The sequence below is a fragment of the Eublepharis macularius genome, chromosome 7 (assembly GCF_028583425.1).
Source record: "Eublepharis macularius isolate TG4126 chromosome 7, MPM_Emac_v1.0, whole genome shotgun sequence".
In the NCBI taxonomy this organism is placed as follows: domain Eukaryota; kingdom Metazoa; phylum Chordata; class Lepidosauria; order Squamata; family Eublepharidae; genus Eublepharis; species Eublepharis macularius.
Genome location: NC_072796.1, coordinates 7744595 through 7771182, shown reverse-complemented (window position 1 = coordinate 7771182; position 26588 = coordinate 7744595). Strand labels below are relative to the sequence as shown.

Genomic DNA, 26588 nt, shown 5'->3' with positions numbered 1-26588 from the left:
GCTCTGCTTTCTCTGCTCGGGCCAGGCCAGGCGGGTGCCCGGTTCCCTGCTGCCAGCCAACTGGGCGGGCTGGAGACGCTTTGTGGCACTACCACCAAATACTGAAACGTTAAAAAAAGGGGGCAGACAATGCGGTCAGGGAACTGAGGAGAGTGGGAGTGGTCAGATCTGCACAGCCTAATCAGCTCTCGAGGAAAAGGAGAAGGGGGAGAGAGAAGCAAAAAGGGGACCAAAGTGTTCATACTGGCATTAATCAGGTCAGCTGTGAGTCAGCAGCAGCTTCCAAATTAAAATTGCGGTATGTTCACGGGGGAAATTGGGGATACCGCGGACTAAGAGTGGCACTGTGTCCCATGACTAGCTTGCAAGTGTGAAACCTCTGCAAACATGGTTACCCGAAACAGGTATGGATATGCTTTAAAGTACGAGTGTGAAAGGTACCTTAGTTGAGATTTGGGTAAAAGCATAAACTGTGCGATCTGGGGTAATAAGTGTGGACTTAGAGGCCTATTTATCTAATAAATAGCATTGTAAACCTGTGCCCCCATTAACCAGCCATGGAAGAAGATCTATTATTTCCTCTACCCTACCAAACTGTCAGTCATTGGTTTCTTTTTTTCCCACCACAATCCAAATCTAAAACTCTGCTTTCCCTCTCTTGCCTCTTCCCTCTCACCCCCCACACATTCAAACACTGATTTCCACTTGTTCCACCTCCTTCTACATTTCTCCATCTCCGTCTCTCTTACATATTCTTTCCTATTCCCTGATGCTTGTGCTGTTGGAAACACATGGCAAGCACAATAGAAGATTCAGATAATGTCCTTGTGGTGGTATGAACCCACACATCCATTTCTACCATAAGGGATATGGATCTGAGCCAGACCCTCAATGAGTTCACCACTATAACCATGTCCCCCTAGCCTCCAACCAAAATGCAACTCTAGAGATGGTCATGAACTTGGAAAACAGCTGTTTGTTGCGGTTTGTGGATCATCGCATTTCACGAATCACAAACCGGCATGAAACTGCCCAGTTCACAACCCAGGTTCGTTTGGTTCATGAATACGTCACTTCTGGGGAAGCAGAAGGTCTGCAGAGAGCCCATCTCCCTCCCGTTGCCTAAGAAACTGATTGATTGGCACCAGGCTGTCTGCAGTGACGAACCGAAAAACAAACTTGTCAGGTCTTGCCAAATAAATCCCCCAAGCACTTCACTGCAGACACTCAGGTGTCAGAGTTAAAGTTATTTTATTCAAGAGATGTATCAGTATCAAGGTACTCAGACAGGGTCATTGGCAGAAGTGACGCAAGTTGGGTGAGCAGTGTTAATTATAGGGGAATGTTCCTGCCCCTGGGAAAGGGAGACCGTTAGAGTTTTGCCGCAAAGGGCCCAGGCCTGGGAGAGAAGGGAGCAGGGAGGAATGAGTTCATCAGAGTTCTCAGGGAGGACTTGCTCCGGCCGGCACTCCAAGGCCACGTTCTCAAGCCAGCCAGGAAAGTGAAAGCAAAACACCTGCAAGATAAGCAATTAACAGCCAAGTAGCAACTAAGTTCCCTTTACACATTCTCAGAGGATCAGAGTATTATGCATAGAAACAATCATGGCAGATATCCTGGGGTGTATCTGACATACTGCCCCCTCAAAGGTGCCTCCCCATAGCAAAACAGCCCTGGTTTCCCCAGGTAGGCTTTATGAAATCTGCGCACAAGCTTTGGGGCATTGACATCAGAGGCTTTCAATCACTCCACATTACTTTTATCAAAATGCACCCATTGAATCAAATAAAACAATTCTCCACGTTTCAGTTCAGAGTCCAAAATATCTTCAACTTCGTAGTGGGGCTGTCCATCCACCAGGAGAGGGGGGAATCCCCCAGTCCAGATGCCACTTGTCAGGGGTGGGGAACTTTCTTCAGGAGGCTGAAATGAAATACAGGATGAACATTTCTCAGATTTTTAGGGAGTTTCACTTCCACCGTCACCTCATTGATCACCCTTACCACTTTGAAAGGCCCTAAAATTCCCACCTGTTTTTTGCTCGGCTGCTCCCCTGCCCCTGGCAGGTTCTTGGTAGAGATGTACACATAATCTCCCACTTGCAATTTCCAGGGAGTGGAGTGCTTTTTATCAGTCTGCTTTTTATAATCCTCTTTAGCCTTGTCCTGGGTCTTCCTGATTACTTCCCACTGGTTCGTTAATTTGGACCACCACTCAAACCCCCTTTTTTGCTAATCTCTGAGTCTGAACAAACGGCTTTGCCTCCAAACCTCTGTGCCACCATGAATGGGGAAGCAGCAGTGGAACCGTGTACCGAGTTATTATAACAGTACTCTGCAAAAACCAAAAAATCCATCCAGTTGTCTTGTGGATAGTTAATGTAGCATCTTAAAAATTGCTCCAACACCTGATTAACTCTTTTGGTTTGTCCGTCGGTCTCAGGGTGATGGGCGGAGCTTAGCCCCTGTTCTATCCCCGCTACTTGAAGCAGCTCCTTCCAGAATTTAGCTACAAACTGTATCCCCCTGTCGGATATTACCTTCTCTGGGAAGGAGTTCAATCTGACCACGTGTTGTATGAATAACGTTGCCAATTTCTTAGCGGTCGGGATTTTAGAACAAGGAATGAAGTGAGCCTGCTTCGAAAACAGATCCACCACCACTAAAATCACAGTCTTTCCCTTGGAGGGGGGAAGGTCTGTAATAAAATCCATAGACACTGTGGCCCAGGGCTGGGAGGGATTTTCCAACAGTTGGAAAAGTCCGGGGGTTCCCCCCCCCCCTTTTCTTTCCCATCAAGCACACTTGGCAACTAGAGACGTACTGCGAAACGTCCCGTCTCATAGCTGGCCACCAAAATTGTCTCTGTGCTAGGTGCAGGGTTTTCAAATACCCAAAATATCCTGCCAGGTTTGTGTCATGGCAGCTTTTCAGCACTTCCCCTCTCAGGCTGGCCGGAATGTATAATTTCCCTTGTCGATACCAGCCACCATGCTCTCCTGGTTCTAGTTCATCCCTGTGCAGAGCATCTCCTTCCTTCCCCGCCTCCCCCTTTACTCTTACCTCCCATTCAGTGAGCTGAGGAGGTGGGACTGCCTGTTTTGCTTGTTGCCAGGTGACGACTGCCCCCCCATCTGAGTAGGTGAGAACATAGTGTTCGCCACCTCCTGTCTCTAGCTGTCATGTTGGGGGAGGTGCAAGAGGGCGGTTGCTAGGAAATTAGAATTACCCGAGAGATGTTTCAACATAAAATTGAATTTAGAGAAAAACTCCACCCACCGCAGTTGCTTGGCACCTAATTTGTGCGGGGTGTGTAATGCCTCCAAGTTCTTATGGTCTGCCCACACCTCAAATGGCATTTTAGCCCCCTCCAACCAATGTCTCCAGGTGCTTAAAGCCAGTTTGACTGTGGCCGCCTCCTTATCCCACACTGCCCAGTGGTGCTCCAAGTCTGAAAAAAAAATTGACACATAAACACAGGGGTGCAACTCCCCCTCATCGTCCTCCTGTAAAATCACCCCCTCCCATCGCCATGTCACTCTCATTCACTTGCACAATAAACTTGCAATTCTCATCAGGGTGTTGCAGGACCAGCTCTGAGGTGAATAACTGTTTTAGGTTTCAAAAGCTTCCTGGCACTCCCCAATCCACACTAGTTTAGCACTGGGTTTGACCCCTTGTGGCCTCTTACCCTTAGTTTTCAGCAAGTAAGTTAATGGCAAGGAGATTTGGGCAAAGTTCGTTATGAAGGGCCGATAAAAATTAGCAAATCCCAAGAACAATTGCAGCTGTCGTCTAGTTTTGGGAGCGTCCCATCCCACCACTGCTTGTACTTTAGCGGGGTACATTTTCAGCCCCTGACCTGAGATTCAATACCCCAGAAAATCCAACTCCTCTTGGTGAAACTCACATTTAGACAGGTTTACCAACAGCTGGTGGTCCCACAGGGATTTTAGTACCTCCCATACTAATTTCACATGTGACTCATAATTTTGAGAATACAATAAAACGTCATCAAGGTAATTCACCACCCCCTTGTACAGGTGTTTGTGTAGAACTTCATTAATTAGATTCATAAAAAACCCTGGAGCCCCTTGTAATTCGAAAGGCATGACCCGATACTCAAATAGCCCCACTAGGGTGTTGAAAGCAGTCTTCCATTCATCTCCTTTCTTTATTTTCTCTCGGAAGTACGCGTCCCTTAAGTCCAATTTAGAGAAAATCTTCCCTTGGGCCACCACACCCAACAGATTTCTGATGAGTGGGAGGGGATATGCATTGGGACATTGAAACCACATTAATCCCCCGATAATCCATACACAGTCTCAAACCCCCATCCTTTTTCTTCCGAAATAACACTGGTGCTACGTGGGGGGAGCTAGTGGGTCAGATGAAACCCTGGGCCAAATTTTTGTCCATAAACATCTGCAACTCTTCTTTCTCCTCCAAGCTCATACAGTATAATTTCCCCTTTGGCAGTTTCTGACCCAGGATCAGCTCAGTAGCACAGTCAGTAGCCCTGTGGGGGGGAAGCTCGTCAGCTTCCTTTTCGACAAACACCTGACTCAGGTCTCAATACTCGGGGGGGATCAGTTCTTTCCCCTTGTCCATTAGTAGCATAGTCTCTGGGAGGGAAGGGGCAGCAGTTCCCCACTCCCTGTTCCATACATGCTCTTGGCAATCCCCCCCAGTGAAACACAGCTCTCCCACTTTCCACCGCACATACGAGTCGTGGTCCCACAGCCACTGTATCCCCAGCACCAAGGAAATTTGGTGGCTGCACTAATTATGAAAGTTCTGGCTTCCCATTCCCATGGGGGTGAGTTCAGTCTCATAACTAGGAGGCGTCCCTCTCATTCGGGATCCGTCCATTTGCTCGAATACAATGGGATGGGCTATTTTGCACACGTTCAGTCCCAATTCCGTCACTAATGCGGGAGCAATTATATCTCTGGGGCAGCCAGAGTCAATTAAGTCTTGCACTCAGATGTGCGTCCCCCTCCTGGGGTTCATTAAGGTGACTGGCCCATATAACAGGGCCCCTTTTGGTCTCACCTCTTCAGGTGTTGGTTCCTTGGCGACCTGCTGGCAGGGCTTCCTTACTACAGGTCATCGTTACCCGCTGGCTGGTTGGGGTCCCCTTCCTCTCCTGATGGGTCTCTGCTGGATGGCTCCATCTCTTCCCCCAACTTTAGGCTAGTTGTGACCTTGGTCCTCGCCCATACTGGCTTTCGGGTCATCTTGGAGGATCCCGTGGCAGTTTTTTAAGCCTTACACCCTTTTCTTGGGGCTTCTCCCTTTGACCCGGGACAATCAGCAGTGAAGTGGCCTGATCCCCCACACTGCAGACAAAGGGCCTGTTTTAAGAGAAGGGCCCGTTCAGTCTCAGGGGAACGGACCTTGGGAGGTTTCCTGTCCCTCGCACTGGTTTCTGAGTGAGGTTTGCTGGGCCCCACTTGGTGCTGCATCTGCAGGAGCTTAACTCCCTGTTCTTGTTTTTCGACCTCGCAGGTTAGTTTTATCCACTCTAGTAGGGTTCTCGGGTCGTCTTGCACCAGCATCTTCACCACCAGGTCCAGGTTTAAGCTTGCCTGGAAGAACTCAATTTTTATCCCTTCAGTCCAGTCTCTCACTTTGGCCCTATATTTCCTGAACTCGGTGGCGTACTTGTGCACCATGTGGTTGCCTTGTCACATCCGTTTCAGTTTGGTTCTCGTCCACTCTTCCTCAAGTGGGTCTTCGAACTGCACTCTCAGGGCTCTCACAAATGCCTCTAGGTTTCTTAGTTCTGGGGCTCGAGCCCCATATGGGGTGACATATCACTTTGCTGCGGGTATCCCCAGATGCGAACATAGGTAGCTCACTTGTCTCTGCTCGTTGGGGAAAGTGTGACCTCACTCCTGGAAGAACTGCATTGCCTGAACCAAGAAAAAGCCCAGGTCTTTAGGGTCCTCCTCAAAACGGGCATCCAGCTTGTGCCATCCCTGGGGATGTAGTGCTGCAGGTTCATCTCAGGGTCCAGGGCTTGGTCCCAGTGCACCCATGTTGGGCGCTGGCCCAATAGGCTGTCCAGGCTGTGGTAGGCATTGCATCAGCTTCTGGACACTCCCCAATAGGTGTTACATTCCTTCTTTGATATTGTCCAATTCCCCCCAGATCGCTCGCACCTCTTCTTGAATCTCTTGGAGGGGTTTGGTCTTGTCATGTTCATCTGGCTCACCCTTGATCAAGTCCCCATCATCTCCTCCTGTCTCACCGCCTCCAGGGTTGGTCAGCATCTTCTCAGGAACTTCCACAGGATTGCTTAGGTTGGGGTCAAACAGCTTGCCCTTCCACCTCATCTTCTCCTCTTGGCTTCGGCGGCCATCCGGCCTCAGGAGTGCCCATTCGTGAGGGGTGGTAGTCAGCCAATTCAAGTGGATTGCCCCCAACTTGGGACAGGTCCCAAGTCCTTTTGGCCCCTCTCCCCAAGGGCCCTGCCGATGGCCAGGGCTGGTTGGTGGTCCCTCCGGTGTCTCATGAGATCTCTTCTCCATTTCGTCTGGCATGGTGCAGGTCACAAAGTTCGAGACTCTGGTTCTAGAGGGGTTCGGCAAGACTTCTGCCAAAATGGCAGGTCTTGCCAGATAAATCCCCCAAGCACTTCACTGCAGACACTCAGGTGTCAGAGTTAAAGTTACTTTATTAAAAAGATATATCAGAAACAAGGTACTCAGACAGGGTCATTGGCAGAAGTGACACAAGTTGGGTGAGCAGTGTTAATTATAGGGGAATGATCCCACCCCTGGGAAAGGGAGACCGTTAGAGTTTTGCCACAAAGAGCCCAGGCCTGGGAGAGAAGGGAACAGGGAGGAATGAGTTCATCACAGTTCTCAGGGAGGACTGGCTCCGGCTGGCACTCCAAGGCCACATTCTCAAGCCGGCCAGGAAAGTGAAAGAAAAACACCTGCAAGATAAGCAATTAACAGCCAAGTAGCAACTAAGTTCCCTTTACACATTCTCAGAGGATCAGAGTATTATGCATAGAAACAATCATGGCAGATATCCTGGGGTATATCTGAAATAACTAAAAAAACTGGCCTAAAAATCATCGCAGTTTGTCAGAAATGCCCTCTGACAGACTTCCAGTTCGCGAACCAAAAAACGACCCAATTCATGACAAACTTTGGTTCGACAATGTGTTTTTTTCAATAAACCTGTAACATGACATATAAGGAGAGATGGTTCCATTTTGGAAATATCCTTAGCGCTCAATATCTGTCAGTATAATCCTTTTGCACTCTCACTAGGTTTTAACATGACTATCACTATACTAGTAAGTTGTGCATGAATTTAGAGAGTGATGGTGGCAAAGATAGTATATCAGGATGCTCTTCTAATACTATATTTTACGGTATGAAAAAATGATCAGGTTTGAATTAAAAAAGCAACGACTGCCACCAGGCATGGCTTTTGATGGTCAAATATAGAGAATCATCCATACTGTGTTCATAGTTAGCTAATTAAGCAGTGCATAGCTTCTTACTACCTGTATTTTTTCCAGAGTAGCTTCTCATGCTGATATACAATCTAGTCTGATATTTTCATTTAAGATTAATTTGATTTTCCTTTCTTTTTTTCCTTGTTATATCCAATTGCAGCCGTGAAACTCACAAGATTGCAGTATTTTACATTGCTGAAGGACAAGAAGACAAATGTTCCATTTTGTCCAATCCAAGAGGAAGCCAAGCTTATGAAGATTTTGTTGCTGGGCTAGGTTGGGAGGTAACGTGTTATCCGAACATTAAGTTTAATAGCAGTAAGGTCAGCATATGTTTGTGGTTTAACTGATTGCCGTATTCTTGGGTGAAGGAGTAATTTCCTGCCAGTTCAGATAGACTATTTCTTTGTCTAATTCATTTATACCTCACCATTTTCCCCACTGGGGATCCAAAACAGCTTTACATCATTCTCCTCTCCTCCATTTTATCCTCACAATAACCCTGTGAGGTAGGCTAGACTGAAAGTTATGTGACTGACCCAAGACCACCCTGCAAGCTTCCTTGGCAGTGAACATTCAAACCTGGGTCTCTCAGATTCTAGTTCAGCATTCCAACTACTAAACCACACAGGCGTGCTGAGCAAGGCATGGAGGGAAGAGTATCTGCCCCTATACTGCATGGTTTGAATCCAATGAAGTATTTTTCGGTCTTCACATTCTTTGCTTGGGCTGTTTAGAGGGGGGGGGGCGATATGTGAGGGATCATGCTGTGTGCCTTGGGAAATACAGTTTTTAAAAATGTTCCTTAAAGTTTTGATTGCTGCATCCATATAGATTACTGTGCAGTGCAGCATAATCAACAGTACAGGTTCCTGACCTGAAGAGCTTTAAACTGAAGGTATAACTGTAGAGTAAGAGCTACTTGCCACATACTGTTTTACAGAAGGTTAGCCAGCTTTATTAACACAAATTATAAGATCTTAGCACAGGCAAATGCTTAACAAATGTTGTGGCATCATTTTTTTTATACAGCTCCGTGAAATATTAAGAAATTTTGGGGTGTTTGTTAAATGAAGGGACGCTAATTAAAATTTAAGGTTAAGAAGATGCAGCACTTCATTTTTAGTATTCCAACCATTATAAAATGTGAATTATATACCTGTTTGCATGGAAATAAGGCTCAGTAGTTTTAGTGGAACTTACTCCTGGGTAAATGTGCTCAGGATCACAGCTGGGAAGTAAATTTAATTCTCTCTCTCTCTCTCTCTCTCTCTCTCTCTCTCGCTCGCTCGCTCGCTTAATTAAGGTTGAACTTTCAACTCACTGTGGATTTATGGGTGGCCTTCAGCGCAACGGCAGCACGGGACAAACGGCACCTTATTACGCTAGTTCAACTGTGGAAGTGATTTTCCACGTGTGTACACGCATGCCCTCCGATTCTGATGATTCATTGACCAAAAAGGTAACGAGAAACAGAGAAGTCAAACTGTGCAATGGATATTGTTCCCCCTTAAATACATTTGTTCTTGAATGCCCAGCCGTTAAAAAAAAATCAGGAGGGGTTGGCTCTTGGATCACAGGGATTTAGTTTAAGGCTAAAATAAAACAGTGTACTCTGAAATGTGCAGAAAAATAAGAGGACAAAAGCTTCCTTTACAATCCACCAGTGACTCCCCTGAAAGAGTCACACTAAGGCTGGGATCCAAAACACTCCTTGGTTGCCTTCCAAAGACCTCCAAGGGACTTATAGTGCAATCCTATGCAGAGTTACTCCAGCCTAAGTCCATTGACTTCAATGGGCTAAGACCAGAGTAACGCTGCATAGGATTGCATTGTTAGATATGGACTCCAGCTGGTTTCCTGTCCAGGCAGCTTACAAGATCTGTTTAGCTTTGTAATGGCTCTTTTTAAATTCAGAATATACCACATGCAGTATGATATTTTTTACCCAAGTATATTTGAAAACTGAAGCCTATTTAGACAATTTCATTAAGCTTTTTAGCAATGTCTGCTTCTAACTGTCAGGTGTTTTAAGGTCTCCAACCAGTTCTGGGGCCCAGTTCTTTTCCTTTGCCAGTTTCCAAGCATGACAGGCAGAATGCTGAACTCCTTGCTCAGCTGACAAGCTTAATAGCGTGACAGAAGGTCATACCACCTGCTGGTCAGAAAAGCTGCCTCTAAATGTGACCATTCGGCAGCAGGCTGTGACCCACAGAATCAGACAGATGTCGTAGGAATACCTAATTATTAAATTCTATTTTAGTATGAAAATAGTTGAGCTCTCACATGCCTTATCTAAAATAACTAATAATAACTGTTGAGGAATGGTTGTATAATGTTACTATAGAATAAAGTAGTCAGAAACATTATTTCTTAATTATTCTGAGCAGCGTCTATATGGCTAAATGGAAATCACACTTTTTGTGATCGTTTAGCACTTTAAAATATGGATCACAATGAAGGTTTTCCTTAATGAAAGATTTTTCTTTTGGAATAGTAAGGTGCAGGGTGATACCTTTTGGAGCTCAAGGGTTTACCGCTGTGTAGTGTATTTGGGGAGCGGGGTCCCCCATCCAGACATTTTGCGGCCGTAATGGACATGAATAGAAGTAGCAACAACCTTAATAGTCCCTTGTCCAAATTGTGTGTAGCTTTTTTCAGCAAAAAATTACGGGCAAAGAGCTTCTTGGTTTGTAAATCCGGCTCCCACCCCCTACTGAACTCTTGTTCCTTTACTCAAGAAATTCATTAGTTCTAGCTAGATTAGATTTTTAGCAGCTAATCTTAACTGCTGTAGGGGTTTGCAAACTGGAGACAGGGGCTGTGCTATTGGATTTGTTCAATTCATTTGACTCCAGGACTATAATTGCACTTATGTCTTACAAGGCTTTTTATAGCCTCAGGCTGGCTGGCAGCAGAAAACAAATTGGCAGTGAATACAGTAAGAGTGAAAGGGAATGAAAGGCACACATTATCAGTCTCTAGGCAGCACTGTTCTGGCAGGAAGTTTCTTGGTTAATTTACAAATAAAACTTCGATTTTAGGATGCGCACTCTGTCAGGCAGACAATGGGGATGTCAGGGCTGGTCATTACTCAGGGAAAGTAGCAACCAGGCCTGCCCAAAAGCAGAAGTTCTTCAATCACACAGACAACTCCTTTCTGGAGCCAGCTGGCTCCATAATGCAATTAATAGGAAAAGGAGGTCAGGCTATTAGGTGTGTGTCCCAGGACCACTGTCAGCCATGGTGTGTTGCCTGGCAGGCAGGGAGCAGAATAGCCAATGCCAAGTGCCTTGAACACTATTGAATCAAGTGGCATATGCAGAATGACACACGACCAGGCCCGGAACACGCAATTGTTTTTGTACAGCTTGAAAAATAATAAATTGTCCTGTAACTGACAAATAGCTTCTGATGCACAGATTGCAGATGAGGAAATTAAGTCTGGGCATGATGGATAATAATGAAATTCAAATTCGACTCCATGTTGACCTTTGTCATGTGAACACGCTCTTTAATCTAACACTGATGCATTAAAAGCCTGCGGTTGTTTACATTTGGGGTTAAATATGTAAGTAGATGTCATTTGTGCTCTTAAATTCTGAACTGTGGATATTATTAATATTGTTCTATGAACAGACTGTAAAAATTATCAAATGGCAAAGGGCAATTACTGGCTAATTACTGCAATTTACACATCTACTGCTTTTGTTTTAAACACTGGTATCTCAGGTGTTTTGTTAATAATGACAATGGGTTTTTTTTAAATCAAAGGCCCAGTATTAAACATTAAAATAGGTTTGTGCTATGCTTAATCCTTAACAATTTTCTCATGAATTTCATTTATGATCTGATAGGGATAAAGATTCAACAATTTCCTGGGGCTAATTGCTCCTTTCCCTGCTATTTTTACATTTTGTAAAGTTTCCTTTCTGACATTGCCCCCTCAATCTTCTCTGCATAAGATTGAACTTGTTGGCTGTCCTAATCAACAGTTGCTCTCTTTTGTTTGGAAGACATCCATTTTGATATTTGTGAACCATCATGTACCTTTTAATGCTAAGCTCTAGCTCTACCATCCTATCCTCCATATGTTATCTTAAAAAGCATTTTTGTCCCTGTTTCCTAACCATTCCCATTTTTCTTTGTGCATTCCTTTAAATGTGGTAAATAAAGTGGGCGTTACACAATAGTTGTCATCAAGCATGAGAGTTACTGCAAATTCACAGGGCGTAGGGGCTTGGTCCCTCTGAGTCTGTTCCACTGGTGGAGGTTCTCTTGTCCATTGAAAGAAGACTTCCCCTGATACAAGATGCTCAGAAGAGCAGCGTAGATCAAGGAGAGGCTTCTTCTGCCAGAGGCAAGCTCCTCCACTAATAGAACATACCTGTCCTAACCTGACCTCTTACCACCTCCCCTATCTTTCAAAACCAGTGGATAATAATAAAATTCAAATTATTATAAGTCTTTGGACTTATAATAAGCCCAGCAGATGACCCATGTCAACAAGGACATGAATCGGGTTAGGTTGGAAGGCAGAGAGTTGCCTGAGACCTCAATGCAATCCTAAGCAGAGTTACACCTTTCTAAGCTCATTGGCTTCAGTGGCCTTAGAAGGGTGTAATTCTGCTCAGGGTTGCACTGCAAGTGAGCGGTTGGAGGATTTGAGCCAGGGCGACTGCCCTCTTCAAATTCAATTGCTTGTCCACTGCAGCGTTTTCACTCCGCTTAGACTGCTAGAAGACGTTGCAGTTATTCTGGCCAGGATCCCACAAATATCATGAAGGAAAAATAGGCTATTTCCTGCCAGCGTTACAATCCCATTTGCCAACCATCACTTCTCAAACTGTTTTGGTCATTCTGATTAATTGTGAGCCTGTTTGTCATTGCAGCTTCGTCACTTGGGAAATGATGAAGTTCACGTCATCTGGTCTGAACACACCAGGAATTATCGCAGAGGCATCATACCAACAAATTTTGGAGACGTTTTAATTGTTATTTATCCAATGAAGAATCACATGTTTTTCATAGAGATCATGAAGAAACCAGAGGTATGTTTTTGGTAACATCATTAGGTCTATCATAGCCAGTAGTTATAAGATAGTGAAGACGTGAAGGCACTCTGTTAATCGTGAACCATGAATTTTTTTTTTAGATCTTAATAAAAATTGGCCTCAATAGCCCAGGCAATAGGGTTGGCCTTGGTTAGTAATTGGATGGGAGACCTCCAACAAAGGCCAGGGTTGCAGAGGGAGGCCATGGCAAACCACCTCTGTTAGTTGTTTGCCATGAAAACCTCACCAGGGGTCGCTGTAAGTCAGCTATGACTTGACAGTACTCTTCACCATCATAGTAACAGTTGATATTGAACATTTATTTAAACCACTTTTATCCCACCCCTCAAAGTGTTCTCAGGGCAGCTTACAAAAATAGATCACAAAGCAGATCAATGTTATTCAAACCAATAAAACAGTGTTAAAACACTGTAATCTCTTCTTAATGGAAGAGAAGCAGTATAAAAATCTAATAAATAAAAGGCAAGCAACAAAAAACAACAACCCCCCCACCCCCGAAAACCAACGAAATAATAAAAGAGCAGCACACATACATCAACACTGATATACATATATACAGAAGCAAGAATACAGAAAGAGAGTCAGCAAATAATATAAAATCTGAAATCAACATGGCTTATAAAATCCAAACACTATATGCTCAGGACGAGGGGGAATGGAGGTCAACTAGAACCCGGGCCTGGACCAACAATATGTCTTCAGTTGGTGCTAATAGGACAGTGTTCCATATTTGGGTGCCACAACCAAGAAAGCTGTGTTCTTCACACCAATTAGTTGAAACTGTGATAAATCCAAGGCTGTACTGTAGAACTAGCATAGTCCAAGTTGTGGTAGATGCAAGCAGTGTTGTCCAGAAAATGCCTTCCAGAAATGTCACAGCAAACAACGGAATGCTTGGTCCTAAATCACCAGGAGCAGATGGAAAAAAAAACCCTTACCACCCAGAATGGCTCTGCCGCTTAGCTTACCACCACTGCATGAAGATGACTTCTGACTTGTTTTCAGTCATGCAGCTGATGAGATTTCCCCCCCCCCATTTGTACTCAAGCTGTCTCATTGCCTTTAACTCCTCAGTAAACTAGTGAAACTGAATTCTGCAGGAAAATTGTGTGAACTTCTCTGCCCATGTCCAAATTACAGGATTCAACAGGAATCTCACAGTTTAATTTTTCATTTTTCATCGTACTTGGATACTGATGTTTGTAACATTCTTTATAGTAATTAGATATTAGAGGAGGCTGTGCTTCCAGATCCTCAGTTTTCCTGTAGCTTGCAAAAGGAGAATTCATGGATGTTACTCCTGCTCAAACACCCACCTGTCGGCGGGTTCACCAGTTGCAAACAGGGACCTGTTTTTCAGTAACCTCTTCAGTAGTTCATCGGTCTGTTCATTAGTGTTTGACAGATTGTTTCGCTGTATTCCTTTCTAACCATATAGTACAGTCTAATTTGCTTTTTGCATATGTGCATTCTCTCACACCCCAATCTTCTACTACCCCCCATTCCTGCTGAGTAACTGCTCCAGTCAGCAGGCAGGTGTTTAAATAGAAAATTAAACCAGTCACAAATCATATAGATCATACTGACACAGGATGATAGTTGAAGCCTCAAATTTAACCATCTCTCTTGTAATGTGGGCAGACCAGACCTTTCCTTGCATCACCCCTTCCTTAGTCCTGGGTGCCTTTGATCATCCCCCACAATGCAAAGGGTGATGTGACATGCCCAGGTGAGCCTACTTTCCACTTGTTTAGCTGTTGTGGATTTTTTTTTAAAAAATGCAAGTTTTTGAGATGTCTTTATCACCATAGCCCTGTGCCCCTATTCTGGCAGGAGGCAGCTGCCGCTTGTGGTTGTAGATGATGGCAGACAGGCAAATCTCAGACAGACTCCAGTTCTTGCCATTGCCCTGAGGCAGAAGGACCCCATGAAAAAAGCAAATGTGAGATGGATTCAGAAGCAAATGACTTAGAGCTGACCAAAGGCAAACATAGAACAATGACAGCACTAAAAGTGTGAAATCTTCACACTTTGGTAGATTCAATTTTGCTTTCTGCATAGTTTCGTTAAAAGTAGTGTTTAGATTTACAAAGGTTCTTGCAGAGTGGATGACTTGAGAGGAGGAAAGCTTTTTTTTTCCCACTGATGCCACTATATTTTAAAACTATCCAAGCTGCAGAAAGAAAAATATCAAACTGGAAAATGTATCGTTAATCTTCCATTTAAAATGCAACCTTTTCAATGTAATAAAATTAATCTGGACATTTCCAGGGCAAAATGTGGCTGACCTTTCGTTCACCAGCTACTGACCTCCAAGTGAATGAAAGAGGCTTGTAGAGAGAAATGGCTGTTTGGCTTCAGTCCCTGGTATTTAAATCGCATTCCCTAATCAAATGAAAAAGCTGTCCCTTCTCTGTCAGGTTTCAGGATCCATGGTAACATTTGGCCTTTTATGTTCATGTTAGCCTTTTTTGTTTGCATCTGAGTAGAGACACCTGGAGCAATGTTAACATTAACCGATTTAGTATTAATAGCTTCATTATGTAAGAATCTCTGATCAGATAACTGTTACTTTTGTTATATTGCTACAGCTTGTATTGTGTTCAATTTTTTTTTATCCTTCTGCTTGGCAACGAGGCAACGATTTGCAAACTTTTTTGTCTTGATTAATTAACCAATATAATTATCGGGAACTGCAATGCAGTCTTTTGCTCAACAAAGCCGCCAAGAGGAAAACAATAGTAAGTCTGTTAGTCTGAATGCATTCCACGCGTCACAGATGCATTAAGATATTCCGAACAATGAGACAGAAAGCTGCCTGCAAAAGCGGACAAAGAGTGCCTTGCAGACTCGACACGCTGCACATACCGCCAGGGACATGCGGAGACTTCCCTGGGACCCAGATGCCTCGTTAGATTGCAGCTAGTCAGTGGAGATTTAATTCTCAACCATTTGGTACAATAATTTACTAATTCACCAGCTTTTAAAACTATATTGCTTAGTGGGGAAGATAAGTCTTTGTGCTCAAATGGCTTATTTAAATTTAACTGTAGCTTTTTTATTAAGTACAATGGCATTTTTTTTTTGCTTAATAATTGAAGTAGAGAGGAAGTGACAGTGTGAGGAATATTAATTGTTTCATGATAATGTTAGAATTTTTGAAGATCACTGGGGAGGCTTTGTCATTCCCTATATGTAGCTTTTATCAAGCAAATTTTTTTCTTAGATTGGTGTGTTTAATCTGACCACCTATTTTTCAAAAAGAAATCCCTTTTTGATCAAACAAAACCATATGTAATACTTTTAGGGCCCGGGACAGCGATGAAAGAGGCACTCTCCATCTGGAGTGGGGAGGGGGGAGTCTATCCAGGGAGGAGTTCTTCTGGAGCTGGATGGGGAATCGTTCTCCTGGGGATGGGGTGAACCTCCTGTGTTGTCCTCGCTGGCCCTCAGGCACAATCTGTTCTATTTAGATGTATAATCTAGGCTATCCAAAATTATTTCTGTGTACCGTATATGTCAAGGGAGGGGTGGGATCCGGCCAGTCAGTTTAAAACAGAGAGGCTTTTCTCAGTGTGTAATTCTAAATCTGGATATGAAATTGTCTTAATGGACAGTTACGGAGTTATTGTTTTATAAATGCTGAAACCCCAGCATAAATGCTTATAGTTTCAGCCTGGTCATACATGCTGCCACCTGCCGCCCTGGGCCCGTGATGATTCTGTGTGGGACTGTAATATAAGCGCAGCTGAAGGAGGGTTGTGGAGTCACAACTGCGCTGTTGCTGCTACCAGTTTTTAATTGTTTATATTGTATATAATGTTATAAATTTTTAATTGTTATTGTATATTGTATCGTTTTAATCTATATGTTATCCCCTCTGAGCCTGTTTCGCAGGGAGAGCAGACTACAAATCCAATAAATGAAAATGAATGGAATGAAATGCTGCAGGGCTACAGCAGAGCATAGGTGCTCGAGACCTTGCACTGTCCAGCGGGTCATCTTGTATTGTTGCTCTCACACTGGGGATTAGCCCTCGCCCTGCCGCACACAGGCAACAGCCGTAGCCTTCAGCGTTTCTCTGACAGCCTTGGAAAAAACCTGATTAATGGCTGTGGGTTTTTAGAGGCTTGGTGGGTGCCTGGGAAATGTAGGCTTGCAAGAAAAGTGAGACCAAAGTTCTTTTTGTGGAGGAAAGGCTGTGGCTGTGTGGGCCAGCAGGCAGCAGCGGTGGGCAAGAGCTGCTTCCCTCCTCCCCAGCCAAAGGCAAGGCTTCTGAGGACTGATCCATGATGGCACAGCAAAATGACAGTTGCACCGGAAAGATGAGATGGAAGGGCCAGTTCACACACACGTTCATCACTTGATGATTCAATTGTGTGAATGAGCTATCACAGATCAAGCAGCACAGATGTAGTGTTAATATTATCTCCCATCCCCACAGATTAAATGCTTTCCAGTGAAGGCAATTCACCCAATCATTTGAGAAGTCAGGCTGCTTTTTGTAAACCATTCCCCTGTGCACCCTCCCTTTTCAGCGGGGCTTCAGAAGAGAAGGAAGAGAACTGCTGTCTCTCTTGGTCCTTCTACTTCAGCCTATTCTGGCTGGCCCAACCACAGTTGACCACATCTGCCATCTGTTGCTGTATTTACTAAGCTGCTGGAGAAGCACTGGGGCTAGTACAAAATAGTAAAGAGTCCAGTAGCACGTTTAAGACTAACCAACTTTATTGTAACATAAGCTTTCGAGAAAGCTTATTCTACATATAAAAGTCTAAGCGTATCAAGACAACTAACTTCCTACCCTGATGCACCTCCAGAGGGCACTGCTCTGGAGGGAAGCCCAGATGAGGCAGCCAGACCTCCAGAGAGCATGCTACGGTGGGAAGCCCAAGCTGAGTTCAGGCACAGAGAAGGTGGCCAATGCCCATCTCCAGCCTTCACTCAACTGGGATCCAGAGCGAAACAGGTAGCAATGCCCACCCTCTGCCTTCATCCAGCTGGGATCAGGAGTGATACAGGTGGCAATTCCCGCCTGCCCTTCACACAGCTGGGATCAGGAGGGGAGCAGGTGGCAATGCCTGCTGCCCACCTTCTCCCAGCTGGGATCAGGAGTGAAGCAGGTGGCAATGCCCGCCCCCCGCCTTCACCCAGCTGGGATCAGGAGCAGAGCAGGTGGCACTTCCCACCTTCACTCAACTGGGATCAGAAGCAGAGCAGGTGGCAATGCCTACCCTCCCTTCACCCACCCCAGATCAGGTAGAGAGCAGCTGGCAGTACTCCACTACAATCAGGAGCGGAGCTGGTGGCAATGCGCACTGCCCACCTTCACCCAGCTGGGATGAGGCACGAAGCAGGAGGTAATGCCTGCCCCTCCCCTTCACCTGACTGGGATCAGGCGCAGAGCAGACGGCAATGCCCACCCTCCGTTCACTTGCCTAGGATCAGGCGTGGAGCAGGTGATATTGTTTGCACCCCCTCACCCAGCTGGAGTCGGCATGGAGCAGGTTGCAATGCCTGCCTCCCTCTTCACCTGGCCAGGATCAGACGCGGAGCAGGCGGCAATGCCAACCCCCGCATTCACCCAGCTAGGATCAGGAGCGGAGCAGGTGGTAATGCCTGCTCCCCTGCCTTCACCCAGCCGGGATCAGTCACGGAGGAGGCAATGCCCACCTGCCCAGCCTCTCCTTTCTAGAACCTGTTGTATTTTTCCCCACAATGGGCTTTACTAGTGCTACAATAAAGTTAGTTAGTCTTAAAGTTGCTACTGGACTCTACTATTTTGCAACTACAGACTGATGCGACTAACTCCTCTGGGACTAGTACGGAAGCCTTAAATATGTCTGGGAAAGCTGCACCAATTGGATTTCAACCTGGACATGTCCTTACAGATCACTGTTGAGCTGAAAGATCAAGGCAAAATGTGGGTGTGTGGAGTCTGATTTGGGAGCAACTGCAATGTATGGCATGGGCAAGGCAGGCATATGTGGAGTGGATTGGCCCATGCAGGAAACAGCTTCTGCAGCCAGCAACACTAGAGCTAAGCACGTTTGGAGCATCTGCCTCCACAATGCCATGTCTGCCCCCATACAGTAATGGGAACGTGCACAGAAAGGTTGCTCTGACTTGAATTAATATCGAATACACCTCATTCTCTCTCTCTCTCCTCTCATTGGCTCAGTTAATATTGTGTACTGCGATGTAGATGTGCCAGGTGATAGCCTGGGTGGATGGCGGGGGGAGGGGGACAGGCACACTAGCATCATTCAGGCACGTGATGTCAAGGACAACACTCTAGGATTCACTAAAACTCTATGGCTAAACTATAGAGGCTTGGGCAGTTCTTAAAGAGTCACCCCTGATGTCAAGACATCACTTTGCTGGAAGTGACATCACACATCACCAGTCTTTGAGGTACCCGCGGGTAACATTGGGACTTGCCAGGAGGTCTCCTGCCGTACTGGCACCCCTAAGCATAATTCTTGGACGTATCCCTCTGATTAAGCATTCACTCAAAAGCTTGGATAAAGGTGACTGTAAATTCATGCCATTTCTATTCATATTCCAGATGCTAGACGTAAGGGACCTTCATGGTAAATCCAAAAAGGAGGAGAGGAGAACTATGTAAGCTTCTTTGGAGTCCCCGTTGTAGAGAAAGGCAGGGTATAAATTAAGTAAATAAAAATAAATAAATAATCTGTTCAATAAGCCATTTCTTTTGTACTTATTTTGAATTCCTAGTTTGCCCCCTATTTCGAAGCATTTAGTACCGGTAAAGACTCTGTTTATGGTACCCTGAATGCAGTTTGTACAACTTTTATATTAAAAATAATACTCAAAATTGTTTACAAAAATTAAAATACAACTATAGCAATCAAACATAACATGCAGAAAAATAGCCTAAAACCATATTAAAACAACCTATAAAAGTCAAATCTTTTGAATTAAAATCAATCTGTGAAAACAAGTCAGTATGTAATATTGACAGGGTTTTTAATCCTTTAAGGACTCTTAAAGTGATGTTAAAAGTCTGGTGGAAAATGTAACCTCCAACTCGTCTTCTAGAAGATAGGCCTCTACAAGGAAGAGCCCAGTTTTCTTGATGATAATCTATTTGTAAATGTAAAAGTTGAGCCAGCCTTTGGGGGTCACAGAAAAATACATTGGGACTTGGGGCAGTCTGGGAAACCATGCGCATACGCCTGATGTTTAAAAGTGTGTGCATGTATATTTTATTTCAGTGCTTTACATGTTTGGTGCAGAAAACTCCCGTATCCTACTGATAGCTTCTTACAACAGTCAACATCTAGCACTTGACCTTAGGTCCTTCATTCAGTGATGTATATTTATCTCAGTTTGTAATTTTTGTTTTGACAGGTGCCATTTTTTGGTCCTTTATTTGATGGAGCTATAGTAACTGCAGAGTTGCTGCCAAATCTTATACGTGCCACTTGCATCAATGCCAGCAGAGCCGTGAAGTCTCTTATAACTCTCTTTCAGAGCTTGTATCCTTTTCTGATCGTTGTCCCAGTTGCTTAGAGTTCAGGATTGCCAATGTCATTTTTTCTTCTCTTTGAGGTAAGTGTCAGCAAGAACGCTGGGTTTTGTAAAAAATTGTCTGCGGTAGAAAGCATGAGATGGTTTCAGTTTTCCAGCATGTCATTGCTTAATTTTAAACTGATTGATTTTTATGTAAAGAACAACAGGGTGGATCCAGATTAGAGGTTTCCTCAGGTGCAAGGATTTCTGCCCATAGAGCATGGTTTTCTTGCCTCCTTGCACCTGGGGCAGCCCAAATACCCCCCCCCCCATCCAGTTGTTGGGGGAGAGCCAGGACCAGGATTTCAAGGGGCATTTTGGCATGCCATGGTGGGGGGTGTCGTGCTCCATGGGGGAAGCCCTTGCACCCATAGAAACATATAGTCTAGATCCAAACCAAGGTGTGTAATGATGCATTTAGGCATTGCATGATTTCTCTTTAAACGGCCGCTCGTGTGTGAACACTAGAAAAGGACAGCTTTCAAATTCTTCAAAACACAGATGTGGTTTAGTTTTGCAGTGGAGGGTGCAGTTGTTAGTATTAGGTTTTATTTAAGTTAAATTTGTCACTATTTGCTTCCTTGATGTACATGACTCTGATTAAGAGATCATAGCTCCAAACACATCTGGGACTGTTCAGTCAATGTTGTCTGCATCTCCTTGCATGTTATTTGGTGCAAGAAGCTGATTTCAGGAGCTTCCCTCTGGCCGTGCCAAATTTGATTCATATAGCCTTGTTTCCAAGGATTGCAGAGAGCAGAATAAACAGACTAGGGCATACTCTTGCACCCCCAGCTAGTGAAGAAAGAAGCTACTATTGGGTGTTATTGTCCTGAAATGGAGTACCTGTCAAGGTTCTGAGTAGAGTGACCAGGGTGGCACCACCATGTTTATTCCCCCCTCTCCCCCCGCCACCGGTCTTTGGTCATAATGCTCCCTTTTTGTGCAAAATGCCTTTTCTGTTGGTGCGTCCCTGTGTGTGTTCTGTGTGTGTCTAATATGGAGCTGAGGAGAAAGCCCTATGCTGCTTACCCTATCATTTGAGGTATTGTGGTGGAGAGTTCCCCCAAGTGATAACTGACTTACGGTGACCCCTGGTGGAGTTTTTATGGCAAGAGATTAGCAGAGGTGGTTTGTCATTGTCTGCCCCTATAACCTTCATCTTCATTGGATGTCTCCCATCCATTACTAACCAAGGCTGACCCTTCTTAGCTTCTGAGATCTGATGAGATCAGGCTCACCTGGGCTATCCAAGTTAGGGTCATTTGAGCTGTGAGTTTATATTGTAGTTCAAAGGGCTATGATTGACTGCAAACTCAGAGTCAAGCTACAAGTGGTGCCTGACACGAGTTGGACACATGTCAGTTTCCCCCAAGTTTTGATGGGAAATGTAGGTGTCCTGGTCTTGCAGCTTGGCTCTCTGTGAAGTTTGCAGAGCAGTCAAACACATTAGAGCTTTGCTCTAATGTGGTCCAGTTGGAATGAGAGGGAGGACATGCAGTCTGATGGGGAGTGCAGGCGTCGGGCTCTCACCAGGGGACCCTCCTTGCCCTCCGCTGAGTGTGAGGGGAGGGATTTCAGGGCCCCTCTCCTGCCCCCCAAACCACGGCCACATTCCTGGTGCTGCTGATGGTAGGGGGGTGAGTGCTTCCCCTTCCCCACTGCCTGCCTGAGCATGCGTGCCTGGCTGTTCCACGGCAGTATGGCAGCCAGCCAGATCGTTTGCCCCTTGCTCCCCCCTCCCTCCCCGCACTGTGGCTCTGGGCCCAGCTCGGCATGGCTGAGCAGGTGCACCTGACCACTCCGGGCTGCGCTGCGGCAGACAGGGCGGGCTGGAGCGTCGCTGCCTCCCCCCACCCAGCCTGGACCCCACAAAGCGACACGGCTTCAGGCCATGGCCCGGCCTGGCCGCATGTGCACCCGGGTCACTCCAGGCCTCGCTGCGGAGAACAGGGCGGGCTGGGGTGTCACCGCCTCCCCCTTCCCTGCCCAGCCTCTGCAGAGCAACGCAACTTCAGGCCGTGGCATGGCAGCACTCCCGGCGTCTCTTGGCCCAGCACGGCAAGGTGGCCACTGGGCTGTGGCCTGAAGCCGCACCATGCTGCGGAGACCAGATGTGGCCTATGCACGCAGCAGCCGGGCCAGGCCGCAGCACAGAGCTGGGCGAGCGGGGGAGGGATGAGGCAGCGACACTCCAGCCAGGCCGAACTGGGCTGGAACCACGGTGTGGGGAGGGAGGGATGGGAGCAAGGGGCAAATGCTCTAGCCAGCTGCTGCACTGCTCTGGCTCGGGGGCGGGGAGTGAATCCACACATGCATGCACACACCCGGTGGAGGGGAAGACAGGCACCCAGTGAGAGCCTGACGCCTGCACTCTCCTCCAGACCGCATATTCTCCCTCCCATTTTAGTTGGTCCACATTAGAGCAAAGCCACGATGCTTGCTGACATTGGGAGTGTGACCAGGGCTGGAGAGGCATGGGATGCCCTTCAGAGACAGGGTTTAGGATTAAAGTGTTAAATACATTTGTGACCTACAGTTCATATTGATTCAGAGATGGGAATGATATGGTGCACCAGGCAAGCCCAGTCTTGGAGCTAAGCAAGGTCTGTCTTGATTAGTAATTGGATGGGAGACTTCCAACGAAGACCAGGGTTGCAGAGGCAGGCTCCTCTGTTCATCTCTTGCATTGACAACCCCAGCAGGGGTTGCCATAAGTCAACTATGACATTATGGCACTTTCCATCATCATTGTTGGTTTACATTTTTAAAGTATACCAGTGAAGCTTAGGTATTTATACTTCTGTGTGAAATCAGTTATTTATACTTCGTTGAGAAATCTTTTTTTTTTTGGCAAGTTTTTCAAAAAATTTACATAACAGTACACAATAAATAGTAAACTATGTACAAACTGTAGAGTTTAGATACGTCTTAGAAGGAATAACAGAACATAAACTTGAAGTGTAACTATGACTATACAATATGTAAAAAAAAAACCCTACTTAGTCAAGTTATACTTAAAAAGCTATAAACAAATGGGTTAGTAGAATACAATTGTTTGGTATTGCTTATATGATTTTAAAAAGGCAGCCACTGTTCGAAAAATGTTGATTGGTATTGTGAGTGGTCAATAGATTGCAAACCTGTGAGAAATCTTCATGTAGTGATGACATTTCATGATCACTTTTTCCTGCACAATTTGTTTGACATGACATCTACTTTTTTGCCTACTCCAAAGATCACTTCAGACTTTGGCAAGAGGTGAAGGATATAACTTGTCGCCTATAGTTTCCAGCCATCCTGTTGTAGCCAGAAACTACTCATAATGTTGGGGTGTGAAACATTTTTTCTGCACATCCACACCAATCATTGCAGTGTCCTGATGAACATTACAGTAGCTCTAATAGATGGTGTGAAGGAGTCCTGACCTTCTTTTTGAAGTGTATTTTCCTTGCTGGAGTAGATCAATAGCTGGGCTGTCTGTCACTGCAGCTTGCCTTTCGTTCTCACACTAAGAACATTCTCCAGGCAGAAATCAATAGCTATAATCTGCTCCAGCCGGTAAGGACATGTGAGGCTTTTAGGGTGGGATTAATGTTGGATTTTTCTGTGTGCCATATATTTCCTAAAAATTATTACATTTCATACTGTAAAGGCCTGAATGTACACCTCAGGAGTGGACAGGCAATTCTGTGCTGCGCAAGTTCCTTGCTCCTGGTTTATATGCCATCCACTACAGCCTTTGGGATTTCATTTATTAATTGTACTAGCAACAAAGCCCGTTGTGGGGAAAAATACAGTGGGTTCTAGAAAGGTGAGGGCAGGCAGGCGGGAATTTACTCCTCCTCCGTCACTGATCCCGGCCAGATGAAGACGGGGGCGAGCATGGCCACCTTCTCCACACCTGATCCTGGCCAAGTGAAGGGGTGTGGGCATTGCCACCTACTCTGCGCCTGATCCCAGCTGGGTGAGGATGGTGGGCAGACATTGCCATCTGCTCCGCTCCTGATCCCAGCTGGGAGAAGGGGAGCCAGGCATTGCCACCTGCTCTCCTCCTGATCCCAGCTGGGTGAAGGCGGGAGGCGGGGATTGCCACCTGCTCTGCTCTGGATCCCAGCTGAGTTGAAGGCAGGGGTGGGCATTTCTGCTTGCTCCGTGCCTGATCCCAGCCTGGACTTTCAGCCATGGAGGTCTGGCGGCCTCATCTCGTCTTCCCTCCACAGTAGCACCCTCTGGAGGCGCACCAGGGTAGGAAGTGAGTGGTCTTGAATATGCTTAGTCTTTTATATAGTAGGATATATTGGGTTTAAAGCACACACTTCTCTGCCTTTACAGAATTTCATTTAAGATTTTTCCACTCACTTCTGTTGGCTTTGATCATCACACATGGTTTAGTGCTGCCTTCTTTCCAGATCATGCATATATTTTCTAAATTTTAAAATTCATGAAGCAAATATAATGGAAAGCAAAAACTTACCTACTAGATAAGATTGCTCTAATGCTCTTGGTCATGTGTATTTCTCTGTTGTTATTTCAACTTGTCTGCCCCACACCACTAAAGGTAACTTTAACTTGATGTTCAAATCTGTCTCCTGGTGGACCAATCTGTTATTTTCTTTAAACCTCCTTCTGCAGTTTAAGAAGTGGCTATTTATTTTGAAGCTTAGTAACCCATTAACACTGCAATGCTAAAAAGAGCTACAGCATTCTGAACCCACTGATTAAAAGGATATAACTGTTAGTCATTTTTCTAATTACATGCCTCAGTAATTCAAAAATATATTTAGGATTTGGATAAACAGACAGTTCAAAAGTAAAAATGCCTCAAAAAACGATTTTGAAAAAGAAAAGTGGGATTGTGGTGGTTGTATTACAATTTTGTTAGTTAAAACTTAGAGGAACTCATTCTGGGGCCATCCAAAAATTGGTCACATGTTCACCAGCAAGATTTTTCTGTTGATACATCAGTGTCTGCTGTGCTGTTTTGTTGTCTGGACCTTGTAATAATTCTTACTTCTGTGACAAACCATCGTATATATACTAGAGACAAAGCCTGTTGTGGGAAAAAGTACAACGGGCTCTAGAAAGGGGAAGGCGGGCAGGCAGGGATTCCCTCCTGCTCTGTCACTGATCCCGGCCAGTGAGTGGGGGGCATTGCCACCTTTCCATGCCTGATCTCAGCCACTTGAAGGCGTGGTGGGCTTTGCTACCTGCTCCCACACCTGATACAGTCTGGGAGAGGGGGGGAAAGCATTGCCGCCTTCTCTGCTCCTGATCCCAGCCAAGTGAAGGGGAAACGGGTCTTACCTCCTGCTCCGTGCCTAATTACAGCTGGGAGAAGGGGGGAAGTCATTGCCGCCTGCTCTGAGCCTGATCCCAGCTGGGTAAAGGGGGGTGGGCATTGCCACTTGCTCCCTGCTGGGTGAAGGGAGGAGCAGCATTGCTTCCTGCTCCGCGCCTGATCCCAACAAGTGAAGGTGGGCGGCAGGCTTTGCTACCTCCTCTGCTCCTTATCCCAGCTGGATGAAGGGGGTGTGGACAATGCCACCTGCTCTGCTTCTGATTCCAGCAACAGGCATTGCTAACTGTTTGGTGCCTGATTCTGGCAGGGTGAAAATGGGATGGGCATTGCCGCTTGCTCAGTGCCTTATTCCAGTAGGTTGAAGGGGGCAGGCATTGCCACGTGCACCACTCCTTGTCCTGGCTACATGAAGGGAAGAAGGGCATTGCCTCCTGCTCTGTGCCTGATCCTAGCCACGTGAAGGCATGCGGCAGGCATTGCGACCTGCTCCACTCCTGATCCCAGCTGGGTGAAGAGTGTAGGCATTATGACCTGCTCTGCTCCTAATAGCAGCTGGGTTAAGGCAGGAGGTGGGCATTGCCACCTTCTCCGCTCCAGATCCCACCTGTGTGAAGGCGCGGGTGGGCACCACCATCTGCTCAGTTCCTGATCCCAGCTGGGTGAACAGGTGGCAGGCATTGCCACCTCCTCCACTCTTAATACCATCTGTGTTAAGGCATGGGTGGGCATTGCCACCTGCTCAGCTCCTAATACCAGCTGGTTTAAGGCAAGGGGTGGGTATTGCCACCTGCTCCACTCCTAATACCAGCTGTGTTAAGGCAGGGCGGTGGCATAGCCACCTACTCCACTTCTAATACCAGCTGGGTTCAGGCAGGGGGTGGCCATTGCCACCTGCTCCACTCCTGATCCCAGCTGGCTGAAGGAGGGGCAGGCATTGCCACCTGCTCCGCTCCTAATACCAGCTGGGTTAAGGCAGGGTGTGGGCATTGCCACCTACTCCGCTTCTAATACCAGCTGGGTTAAGGCAAGTGGCGGGCATTGCCACCTGCTCTGCTCCTAATACCAGCTGGGTGAAGGCGGGGGTGGGTGGGCATTGCCACCTGCTCCGCTCCTAATACCAGCTGGGTGAAGATGTGGGGTGGGCATTGCCTCCTGCTCCTCTTCTAATACCAGCTGGGTGAAGGCAGGGGGCG

The 26588-nt window shown here is 46.0% G+C and overlaps 1 protein-coding gene across 4 annotated transcripts in view; it reads left to right on the top strand.

The window, feature by feature from the left end:
* The window catches only part of RALGAPA2 (Ral GTPase activating protein catalytic subunit alpha 2), a 236345-nt gene that overhangs the window by 145877 nt on the left and 63880 nt on the right, over positions 1-26588 (top strand). For all 4 annotated transcript variants that reach the window (XM_054984495.1, XM_054984499.1, XM_054984496.1 and 1 more), the window contains 4 exons: positions 7640-7763; positions 8786-8941; positions 12372-12530; positions 19932-20059. In XM_054984495.1, the coding sequence (XP_054840470.1) occupies positions 7640-7763; positions 8786-8941; positions 12372-12530; positions 19932-20059 (567 nt within the window). The remainder of the gene's footprint in view (positions 1-7639; positions 7764-8785; positions 8942-12371; positions 12531-19931; positions 20060-26588) is intronic.